This window comes from Rhincodon typus, chromosome 4 (assembly GCF_021869965.1).
Source record: "Rhincodon typus isolate 14 chromosome 4, sRhiTyp1.1, whole genome shotgun sequence".
Lineage (NCBI taxonomy): Eukaryota > Metazoa > Chordata > Chondrichthyes > Orectolobiformes > Rhincodontidae > Rhincodon > Rhincodon typus.
The window spans coordinates 85,168,076-85,181,055 of NC_063335.1; the positions used below are offsets into that span (position 1 = coordinate 85,168,076).

General features: G+C 42.1%; 1 protein-coding gene across 2 annotated transcripts in view; it reads right to left on the reverse strand.

The window, feature by feature from the left end:
* Positions 1–12,980, reverse strand: part of cdh17 (cadherin 17, LI cadherin (liver-intestine)) — a 111,051-nt gene that overhangs the window by 74,755 nt on the left and 23,316 nt on the right. For both annotated transcript variants that reach the window (XM_048595466.1, XM_048595467.1), the window contains exons 4-5: positions 12,437–12,571; positions 3,493–3,631 (exon numbers count right to left, since the gene is read on the reverse strand). In XM_048595466.1, the coding sequence (XP_048451423.1) occupies positions 3,493–3,631; positions 12,437–12,571 (274 nt within the window). The remainder of the gene's footprint in view (positions 1–3,492; positions 3,632–12,436; positions 12,572–12,980) is intronic.

The window sequence follows — 12,980 nt, forward strand, 5'->3', positions numbered from 1 at the left end:
TTAAATGAAAGTGTTATCATAGAGGATTTGTTGAAACAATTTCACCATATTGGATGCTTGCTTTGTGTTAATAAGAGTGTTATTTTTACAATAATAACATAACCAATGTACTGGTAACTCTATTTTCTGTCATGATACTGCCTGTTAATGCTCATTCTGGGTAATAACTGGGTTGGCATAAAGAGGGAAAGGAAAAGGATGGTGGGTGAGATATAGAGGTTGTCATAAGGGCTTTAAAGATCCATAGGGATACCTGGAACTTATTGTGTATGAGGGGCAATGGGAGATGGACATAAGGTGGCATGAAGGGCCAATAAATGGGCATAGGCTTGTACAAAGTTTATGAGGTGCTATGGTGGTCAGTACAGAGGCATGGAATGTATAAAGGACATGGGGATGGGTGTGTGTGGCAAAGGGGTTATGAGCTGATGACAGGAGGGTAGATTATTTATTCTTATATAGGATGTCCATTCCTCATTTCCCTTGAACTGAGTATTTGTTAGACCATTTTGAGGGCAATTAAGAATCAACCATATTGCTGTGGATCTGGAGTGGCATGTGGGCCAAACTGGGTAAGGATGACATATTTCCTTCCAGAAAGGGCATGAGTGAACTACATCAATTTTTACAACTATCAGCAGTGGTTATATCTTCGCTATTAGTCTAGATGTTGATTCCAGATTTTTGTTTCATTGAATTCAAATTCTACCAGCTGGTATGTTGAGATTTGATCATTAGCCTGTGCCTTTGGATTACTAGTCCAGTGACATTACCACGACACCACTGATGTCCCTTTGAAAGTTGGTAAATACAAGGTATAAAGTATAAATGTGGAAGCAGGAGGATGCTTTCTGTTTCTTTCTTTATTTTTAAACTTATGTACCAGTCAGTCTTTCAGGCTCGTCCTGACTTACATGGTTAGGCTCCCAATCCAGTGTGTATCCTTGACTGATCTCTGAAGTGACTTGTTAAGATTAGATTCACTGAACTGGGATTTTTCCTACTTCTGATCCTCAATCCAGGAATTAAAATCAAGACCAGAATGTTTTCACTTAGGATGAATAGCAAGCTAGAAGCCATCAATATAAGATAATCACAAAAAAATCAAATGGGAATTATTTATCTAAATGGAATCTTGGTAAATTAGAGAGTGGTTGATGCATTCAAGGGTAGGCATTAGGACAGGCTTATGCTGACAGACTTAGATAAGGCAAAATAGAAACAGTACCAATGGACGTATATCACAGGAGAACTGGTTTTAACCTATTGGCGTTTTTCTGTGCTGCATATTCTATGTAATTCATTATTATTGGATCAATAAACTGGATCAATATCCCACTCATAATTGTGTGAAGTCCATCATTACAATGGGCACAGAACTATCATGTAGGGTCAAGTGAGGAATGAATATGATTTTGTCAGGATCATACATGTCTCAAATACATTTTTTTTAACAAAAAGAACATCATTGGGAAAAGCAGAAAAGCACAACACTAGGGAGGGCTCCTTATATAGAGTGCAGGAAACACTGGGAGTAGCAAAGCAGGAATTTGCCCACCACAAGAGTCTTTACAAGCAACATTGAAAAAAACCAATGGAGGAAGTACAACAAAATACGACAAGAAACAGCATGAGAAACACCAGTAGAATGACAGCAATAAAACACTGCAGGAGGAAAGAACCGAGGCAAGAGACAGAAGTATACCAAAAATTCATGCCACAGAACAAGGGGTCACATGGGATGAGTACAATCATAATTTATTTTTCATTTTAAATTAAGTTCTTCATTTTTATCATACTTTAATTAAGCTAACTAACTATAAAGTAAGTCCAAATGAGTTCATTAGTACAAACTAATTTGATAATTATCACATCATCACAATTTTCAAAATAAATCAAATCTAAGGATGTTTAAAATGAAAAAGAAAGGGAATGCAATTCTAAAGATTTCTGAATTTTTCAGTAATTGTAAACAGCGGGAGTTAAGTAACACATTGAATTTAATCATCATGGTAAATAATGTAGCATAGATTAAGGAAATGAACTGATTAGTCAGTGGGCAGTGAGCTTTTATTTGAGTCTGAAGTTCACTTCTGTTAAATCAGCTAATGGTGTAATAAATAAAGGCAAGGCAGAACATCTCAACTCCCTGGAATAATAATCTTGTTGCGTGGCAGAACAACAGATGCTTTTTGTATCATGGGTAACCACATGTGCAGAATATGTAGTAGCCTCGTTAAGTCATGTTCCAGGTTTTGGAGCTTGAGCAGCTGCTGGCATTGCTGTAGTCCATTGTAACATTGACAGTTTTGTAGTATTTTGGGAGGCTGATTTTCTGGACATGCCCATTCCCTACTTTAAGAGTGTGTAGGTAGATAGAGAATGGTGATAGCCAAGCATTCAAAGAAGACCAGGCAGATTGTACAAGCATTCCTTCAGTGAATCTCACCCTCTAAACCTTAGGGGAGGCAGTGATGTAGTAATGTATTGTCACTGGGCTAGAAATCCCAAGACCCAAGTTAATTTTCTGTGGTCCTGAGTTCAAATCTGACCATGGCATATGATGAAATTTGAAATCAATACTAATATGGAATTTAGTTTTAAAAATCTAGCCTAATGGTGACCATAGAAACATTTGCAAATGTCATAAAAAATCTGGTTCACTAATGCCCTTTAGGGAAGGAAATCTGTGATCCTTACCTGGTCTTTATTTGACTCCAAACGCACACCAATGTGCCGTCTGAAATAGCTCTAACAAGTCACTTAGTTCAAGGGGTAATTGCGTTTTGACAATAAAAATGTTGGCCTAACCATCTGCTCACATATCCCATGAATGAATAAAAAATAAATCAAAATTCTGTTCTTAGCTACACAAAGGTAGATGGGGATGGGGGAGCAGGAGGAAGATGGGAAAGCAATAGTGGTGACGATTCTACAGCTGGGAAACAGACAGCTATTTCTGCAGCGAGCATTGTGAATCCAGGAAAGTAGGTTGCCTCTTATTGTCAGGGTCAAGGATATCACTAATCAGATACACAGCATTCTGAGCAGGGACAGTGAATAGCTTCCTAACATTCACGTTGATACAAAGAGGGATGAGGTCCAACAAGATACAGTTTAGGGAACTAGGAAAGGAAATAGAAATCAGAAAAGGGATCCATTAACCTCATTTTCTGGAATGCCATTGGAGTTAAGATTTCCCAACACAATTTGGTTCTCTGCAGGCAACAACTCCAGATTTTCAGACAGATACCAATGGCTTTTCTCAACAATTTACAACTAGATCTGGGACAGTGTGCCCCATCACAGTGTCAATAGCAGTTGTTTGTCATCCAATTGTTTTTTTCATTCATTCATTCGCTGGCTGTGCCAACATTTATTTTCCATCCCTAGTTGCCCTTGAACAAAAGGTGAGCTGCCTTCTCAAACTGAAATAATATCAAAATTATGCAAATTTATAATTGGAAGTTAAGCTACTAAAATGTCACATACCAGGCCTGGAATTCTGCCGTACAATTCCATCAAACTGGTGTTTTGTGAATATTGGTTGATTATCATTTATATCACGAAGTAAAATAGTGACAACTTCAGGTCCTTCAACTGTTTCTTGAGCATTATTTAGACCCACTATCTAAAAATAAAGAGGATGAGACAATAATTATTTACAAAATTGAACAATTCTATTCACAAATAGATAAAAGCATGAAATGAAGCCATTCAAATCAATCACTTCTCCACCAAGAGTCTTGGAAAGATGTTCACTTAGATGGTGTCATTGTTGGAGTGCAATAATCTCAGCCCCAGGACAACATTGCAGAGTGGCATTCTAGTCCCAGCTGGCTTCAACTGCTTCATGATTGTCATTCCCGCCTTATCATAAGTTGGGATGTGATTGTACCATTGTCAATATAATTTACAACAGTGTCCATAAGCAGTTAGACCTGGATAATGACAGGCTTGGACTAAGAAGTGATAATTAACATTCACACCACACAAGTGCGAGTCATTGACCATCATTGACAGGACAGAATCTAACCATGATCCCTTGACAATCAATAGCTAAATCCTTCAGTATTGACATCTGGGGCTATCACTGACCAGAGACTGAACTGGACTATCCATATAAATACTGCAGCTACAAGATCAGATCAGAGGTTGCGAATGTTGCAACAGCCTAGTCGCATCCTATCTCCCCACTTCTCCACTAGCCTTGTTAAGTACAGTTCCCAGAACACCTAAGAAGCTCAACATTATCTTGGACAAAGCACCGCATCCATGTTTCAAAGGTGCTGTTGAAGGAACATCAGTGAGTTATCACACTGCATCTTGTAGATGATACACACTGTTGCCATTGTCCATTAATTGTGAAGGGTCAATTTTCACATTGTTGGATAGAAGGATTGAAGCAGCTAGTCTGGAGCACAAGTCTTCAGTACAATTGTTAAAAAGCTTTCAGGGCCTTTGCCGTAACAGCACCTTCAGCCATTTTTTAAAATCACATGGAGTTAATTGAATTGGCTGAAGACTGGCATCCGTGACGCTGGGGACTATCATGGGTTGATCAGTAAAACTGCAGATAATGTAAACATTTGTAGAGTGGTAATTAGTGAGGAGGATAGCCTTAGATTATAGGAGAAGATAGACAGGTTGGTCAGACGGGCTGATCAGCGGCAAATGGAATTCAATCCGAATAAATGTGAAGTGATGGACTTGGGCAGGACAAACAAAGCAAGGGAATACATGAAAAATGGAAGGATCCGAGAAGCACAAAGGATCAGAAGGATCTTGGTATGCATATCACCGGTCCCTTAATGTAGCGGGTCAGGTAGATGCAGTGGTTCAGAATACATATGGAATACTTGCCTTTATTAGCTGAGGTGTAGAGTTTAAGAGCAGGGAGGTTATGCTGGAACTATAGAAATTGTTGGTTAGGCCACAGCTAGACTATTGTATGTAATTCTGGAATCCACATTATAGGCGGGACACATCTGCACTGGAAAGAGTGCATAGGAGATTTACCTGGACGTTGCCTGGGCTGGAGAGTTTAGCTAGGGAGAGATATTGGACTGGAGTTGTTTTCCTTGGAGCAGCGGAGACAGAGGGAGGACATGAGCATTGACAGATATCTTTGTATCCTCTTTGGCCACAGGTGAGGTCCCAGAGGACTGGAGAATAGCCAATGTTGTCCCATTGTTTAAGAAGGGCAGCAGGATAATCCAGGAAATTACAGGCCTGTGAATCTTATGTCAGTGATAGGGAAATTATTGGAAAGATTCTCAGGGACAATTTCTATATGCACTTCGAAGCAAATGGACTTATTCGCAATAGGCAGCATGGTTTTGTGCGGGGGAGATCGTACCTCACTAACTTGATCGAGTCTTTTTAATGAGGTGATAAAGATGATTGATGAAGGAAAAGCGGTTGATATTGTCTACATGGACTTCAGTAAAGCCTTTGATAAGGTCCTTCATGGCAGACTGGTACAATAGGTGAAGTTATATGGTATCAGGGGTGAGCCAGCAAGATGGATACAGAACTGGCTTAGTCATAGGAGATGGAAAGTAGTGGTGGAAGAATGCTTTTCAGAATGGAGGGTTGTGACGAATGGTGTTCCACAGCGATCGGTGCTGGGATCTCTGCTGTTCATGGTTTACATAAACAATTTGGAGGAAAACGTAACTAGTCTAATCAGTAAGTTTGCAGATGATACAAAGATTGGTGGAGTAGCAGATAGTGAAGAGGATAGTCAGAGGATACAGCAGGATGTAGATCAGTTGGAGGCATGGCCAGAAAAATGGCAGTTGGAGTTTAATCCAGACAAATGCAAGGTGATGCATTTTGGAAGGTCAAGTAAGGATGGAAATTATACGGTGAATGGCAGAACCCTTAGGAGCAGTGATATAGAGTCTTGGAGTCATAGAGTAATACAGCATGGAAACAGGCCCTTCGGCCCAAAATGATCCATGATGACCAACACACAAGCACACAAACACACACACACACACACACGAATCTATGGGGTGAATTTGTATTTGCTGATAATTCTATTTTGTTCAAAAATCACACAATTTATAGATAGTCAGTCAACGCAGCATTTTATAAATTCCTACTTTAGAAATAAAACCAGTCTGACACCAAACCAAAACACAAACAGATTTGAAACAACAGCTCACACCTAACATGCATTGTCTGACCTAAAATGTCACCTCTTCTTTACACTGATAAAACCTATAGTTCTCTCAGGACTGTGACTTGAAATGAATTCAGGAATTTACATATACACATTAATCAATTAAAACCTTCTAACTGATTAAAGATTTAACAGCATCTTAGGTTTGTTTAATACATCCTCATCAGTGGTGTGACCTTTTGATCTTTTAATTATAAATTCTGTGTCTGATACTACCTCTCTCACTAACACCTGAAGAAGGAGCAAAGCTCTGAAAGCCTGTGTTTTCAAGTAAACCGTTGGACTACAACCTGGTGTTGTGTGATTTCTGACACTTTTTATATAGTCAACTAGGGATTCACTTGAGCCTGATAGCTTAAACCTGGCCTTCTTCTTTTTCCTGACCAGAACCTCAATATCCCTTGTCAGCCAGGGATACCTAGACTTGTCAGCTTTTCCCTTCACCCTAATAGGGACATACTGTCCCTGGACTCTTGATATCACACTTTTAAAAGCCTCCCATTTGCCAGTCGTTCCTTTTCCTTCAAACAGTCTCATTCAATTGACCTCTGCTAGATCCTGCCTAATGGCCCCAAAATTGTCCCCGCTCCAGTTTAGCACCTTAACCTGTAGACCTGACCTATCATTTTCCATAACTATGTTAAAACTAAGAGAGTTATAGTCACTGAACGTAAAGTGCTCTCCAACTGACACTTCAGTCACTTGCCTGACCTTGTTTCCTAAGAGAAGGTCCAGTGTTGCACCCTCCCAAATAGGGCCCTTTACATATTGATTTTGGAAACTTTCTTCGACACATTTGACAAATTCCACCCTGTCCGGGCCTTTCACACTTTGGGTGGTCCAGTCAATACAGGGGAAATTAAAATCTCCAACCAACACTACTCTATTATTCCTACAGGTATCTGCAATCTGTCTACACATCTGCTCCTCTACTACCTGCTGGCTATTTGGGGGTCTATAATACAGTCCCAACAGAGTGACCATTCCCTTCTTGTTTTTAAGTTCTAACTATATAGCCTAATTTTGATGACCCCTTAAGAATATCCTCTCTAAGCACTGTTGTTATGTCCTCTCTTATCAAAAGGGCAACTCCCCCTCCTTGCTTACTTGTACTTCTGTCACACCTGTAGCATCTGTATCCTGGAACATTGAGCTGCCAGTCTTGCCCTTCTCTCAGTCATGCCTCCGTTATGGCTGTAATATCCCATTTCCTAGATCTAATCCATGCTCTGACCTCATCTGCCTTACCAGTCAGGCCTTGAAATAAATGCACTTTAAACGAGATTTTCCCTCCCTTTACTGTGCCCCCAACTATCCTGAATAGTAAACTTGCTCTCGATGGCTGATGTATTTTCCCTTGACTTCTCGCTGGCCCCTCTCTTATTCAGAGTCCCACCCCCCGCCAAACTAGTTTAAACCCTCCCGGGTAACACATCTCCCCGCAAGGATATTGGACCCCCTCCAGCTCAAGTGCAACCCGTCCCTCCTGTACAGGTCTCCTCTACCCCAGAAGAGATCCCAATGACCCAAAAACTGAAAACCCTGCCCCCTACACCAGCTCCTCAACCATGCATTCATCTGGTCTAGCTTTCTATTTCTATCCTCACTGGCTCGTGGCACTGGGAGTAATCTGGGGATCACTACCCTTGAGGTCCTGCTTTTTAACTTCTTGTCTAGCTCCCTATATTTTGCAGGACCCCAACCCTTTGTCTACCTCTGTCATTTGTACCAATGTGTACAATGACCTCTGGCTGTTCACCCTCCCACTTCAGAATGTTCTATAACCGCTCAGAGACATCCTTGACCATGGCACCCAGGTGGCAACATACCATCCTGGTGCCTCTTCTGCAGCCATAGAGTTTCCTGTCTGTCCCCCTCACAATTGGGTCCCCTATCAGCATATCGCTCTGTCTGACTGCACCCTTTCCTGCTGGGCCTCAGAGCCGGTCACAGTGTCACTGAGCACACTGCTGCTGCTAGCCCCTAGAAGGTCAGCCCCCACCACCCTCCCACCACCACCCCCCACCCAACAACAGTATCCAAAGCAGTATACCTGTTATTGAGGGGAATGACCACAGCAGAATCCTGCATTATCTGCCTTGCCCCCTTACCTCTTCTGGTGGTCACCCAGCTACCTGCAGCCTGCACCTTAGGAATGACCACTTCACTATAGCTTTTATCAATGAGGTTCTCTGCACCTCGGATGATCCTGAGTATATCCAGCTCCAGCTCTAGTTCCCTAACACGGTCTGTCAGGAGCTGCAGCCGGGTGCACTTCTCAAGGTGTAGCCACCAGGGGCACTGGAAGTTTTTCCCTGATCTCCCACATCGTGCAAGAGGAGCATGTCCTAACTGCCATCCCTATTGCCTTCTGTCTGGACAGAAAGAGACTTAAACAGCCCTTATCTGCTCTTAACTGTACCCCTACTCAGCCTCCTCATGGTGAAAACTCTCGAACAAAGGCCTCTGCACTTCCACTCTAACACTGGCCCACTCTCTTAATGGCAGTTCCCTTGTACATCTTTACCTTGCCATTGTCTTCTGCATGGAGCTGCTTTTCATTTGGTCACAGGAGGAAGGAGGGTGGGAAACACCAATGTAGCATTTCAGGTTTAACCACACTTTGACGCCAGCTCTCTTTGACCTGTTGTACAGTTGTGATGACTGTGGATGTCTCCCAGAATTCCACTGTGATGACTCTCAGCCGCCCTCTGTTTCGCAGAGGGGTCTGGGTGTGCAGGTCCACAGATCACTGAAGGTGGCAGCGCAGGCAGACAAGATAGTAAAAAATGCCAATGGCATGCTTGCCTTCTTTCGAAGGGGCATTGAGTATAAGGGTAGAAAAGTTCTGCTGCAGCTTAATAGAACTTCAGTTGGGCCACACTTGGAATATGGCATACAATTCTGGTCACCATACTACCAGAAGGATGTGGATGCTTCGAAGAGAGTACAGAAGATGTTTAACAGGATGTTGCCTGGTATGGGAATTTTAGCTATGAAGAAAGGTTCGATAGACTGGGTTTGTTTTCACTTGAACGCAGGAGGTTGAGGAGTGACCTGAGAGAAGTTGATAACATTGTGAGTGGTATGGATACAGTGGAAAGTATGAGGCTTTTTCCCCAGGGTGGAGGGATCAATTACTAGGGGATACAGGTTCAAGGTGCAAGGGGATAAGTTTAAAAGAGATGTGTGAGGCATAACATTTGTTAAGTGTTTAGATGTGCACTTGTGATGCCAAGGCATACAAGGCTGTGGGCCAAGTGCTGGAAAATGGGATTAGAACAATTGGGTAGTTGCTTTTGACCAGCACATTTGCTTGATAGACCAAAGGCCTTTTCTTCTGTGCTATAGATCTCTATGACTCTATGGCTGTATGACCACAGAGGGATGCTGAGATGGGTCATCCACTCAGCACTGCTGGCTAAAGTTAGATGCAAATACTCCAGCCTTGTCATATGCACTGATGTGCTGGGCTCCCAAATTGTTGAGAATGGAGATGTTTGTGGAGCCTTCTCTTCTTGTTTAATTGTCCACCTAATCATGACTGGATGTGGCAAGAATGCAGAGCTTAGATCTGATCCACTGTTTTTGAGACTGCATAGCCCTATGCTCTGCATATTGCTTTTGCTATTTGGCGTGCTAGTTATCCTGCCTTGTAGCTTCACAGGTTGACATCTCCTTTTCTGGCATGATGCCAATGGTAGAATGTGGGTTACATTAGGTCATATGGTTACAGATTGTGTTTGGATCAATTCTACTGGTGGCCCACAGTGTCTCACAGATACTCAGTGTTGAGTTGCTAGGTTTGTTTGAAGTCTGTCCATTTCCCACAGTGGTAATGCCATACAATAACAATGCGAAGATGGGACTTTTTCTCCACAACGACTGCAGCATTGTCACTCCTACTGATACTGGCATTGATGGGCACATATGTGACAGGTAGTTTGGAGAGGACAATAGATTTTCCATCTTACTAGTTCCTTCACTATGTGCCGTAGACTATGTCCTTTAGGGCAATAACCCTTTAGATCAGTAGTGGCGTTACTGAGCATCTGTTGATGATGGACACTGATGTTCCCACACAGATTACATTCCGTACAATTGCCACTCTCAGTTCTAGTGAGATAGGATACTCCCAGATGTTGGTGAAAAGGACTTTGCAGGGTCAACAGGCCTGTGCTTGCCAGTGTCATTTGCAATAGGTCAATGCCAGATGCTCCATCAGTACCAATTCCTTTGATTTTGGGGTTCTTTTAGTGATTTGATACAACTGAATGGCTTATTAGGCCATTTCAGAACATAGTTAAGAGTCATCCACCTCACTGGAGCTATATATATAGGCCAGATTAGTTAAGAATGACAGATTTCCTTCCCTAAAGGCATTAGTGATCCAACATGGTTTTGATGACAATCAAAATTGGTGGAAAAAGTAACTTGCCTAATTGGCACCATATAAACTAACATCAATTCCTTCTACGACAAACACTCAGTAATTGCAGTGTGTACCATCTATGCAATTCACTGTGGAAATCCTGGATGACACTGTGAAACTGCCATCCTTACCTGGTCTGGTCTACGTGACTCCAGACCCACAGCAATGTGGTTGACTCTTAACTGCCCTCTGGGCAATCAGGGATGGGCAATAAATGCTGCGTAGCCAGCGACACACTTATCCCATGAATGAAAAGAAAGAAAAATCCATCAAGGCTCCTAAGATGGCAGGAAGTGATTAATGGTGTATCACAGGGATCAGTGTTTGGGTCCCATCTATTCATAATATAGAGATATGACCTGGATGAGGGATCCAAATGCAATATTTCTAACTTTGCTGATGACACAAAACTGGGTAGGATTGTGCATTATGAGGAGGATGCAAGGAGCCATCATGGTGATCTAGAAAAGTTGAGTGTGTGGGTAAACAAATGGCAGATGCAGTATTACATGGCATGCTGGCTCAGTGGTTAGCACTGCTGCCTCACAATGCTAGGGACCCTGGTTTGATTCCAGCCTAGGGTGACTGTCTGTGTGGATTTTGCATGTTCTCCCTATGTCTATGTAAGTTTCTTCTGGGTGCTTCAGTTACCTTCCACAATCCACAGATATGCAGGTCAGGTAGATTGGCCATGCTAAAGTAACTCAAAGTGTCTAGGGATATGCAGGCTAGGTGGGTTAACCGTGGTAAATGTGGGATTACAGGGATAGGGATGGGGATGGATTTGGTGGGCTGCTGTTTGGATGATCAGTGCCAACTTGATGTACCCAAAAGTTCTTTCTGAACTGTAGGTATTCTATGATTCTAATATAGATAAATGTGAAGTTATATACTCTGCTGTGAAAGGCCAAATGGTTATTTAAATCATGATATATTAGACAGGCGGGTGCAGCAATGAATTAGGAAGCCAAATGTATATTGACTGTCATTGCAAGAGGATTTGAGTTCAGAAGTAGGGATGCCTTACTGCAGTTATGCAGGGTTTTCATAAGACCTCAGCTGAAGTGTTGGGTGCAGTTTTAGTCCCTCTACTTCAGAGGATATATTTGTCTTAGAGGGAGTGCACTCTGGAGGCTGGACTATACTGACAGGAGAGATTGGTTCAACTGATCCTGTATTTACTAGAGTTCCAAAGAATGCGAAGAGTTCTGAATGAAATGTGTAAAATTCTAACAGAACGGGACAGACTCAATGCAAGAAGGACATTTCCCCTGGTTGGGGATTCTTGAACCAAGGGACACAGTGTCAGGATATGGGTTACATCATTTAAGACTGAGATGAGGAAATATGTCTTCACTCAGAGGGTGGTTAACATGTAAAACCTGCAACACAGAAGGCTGTGGTGCCCAGGTCGCAGAGCATATTCAAGAAAGAGATTAATAGATTTTTATATATTAAAGACATTAAGGAGTATGGGGAGAAAGTGGGAATATGGCATTGAGATACAGGATCAACCGTATTCACACTGGAATAGGCCATTTGGTTGTTCAAAGAGCAGAGCAAGCTTGAACAGCCAAATGGCATATTCCAGCTTCGATGTCTAAGTTTAGCCATCCATGTGTTCAAATTTCCTGTCACAGTTACTATTGGGATAGTTTTCTTAATTCCTGATTTTTACTTTGGTTGAATTTAAATGCTCCCATCTGCTGTGGTGGGATTTGAACCATTATCCTTAGAGCAATGCAATTAGCTTCATCTCTCTTCAACCTGCATGTTTGCATCATCACTGATTGGACTTCTTCCTTTCTGTTTACCTTTAATTCATAAGATGCTTTTTTTTCACGGTCCAGTGTCATATTGGCAGTCAACCAATCATCGAAAATGTTGAATGCGCCGTCTGTTTCACCAATTATTGCAAATGACTTCACATCAGCGTTCTCTGATGTAAACTATGGTGAAAAAACGGTATACAAAATTTAGTGTGCATGCACCACTGTTAACTACATAGTCAAGTGCCAAATTATTCTGGTATCAGCAATACAAATAACTAAAGTAAAAATCTATTGATCTGCATGAGTACTTTAGGAGATAGAAGTCTGGATGTTACAGGGCAGCTTGGTCCTCAGCAACCTGACTGCTGCCCTCAGCAATTTAATGCTGGGAGCAATATTCAATGCTTTAAGGTGGGACCCCTGCCTCCCCAAGCACCATACTTTGGGTGGTGGTTTGGGGGGGGACAGCAGGGTGATGGGTTGGTGCAGTCACAGGCCCAGCAGCAGCTCAATAGTCCCTGCAACTCCAGGTTCAAACAGTGACAATTGCCAGAACTAAAGACAGTCCCAGAATAGAGGAGTGTGG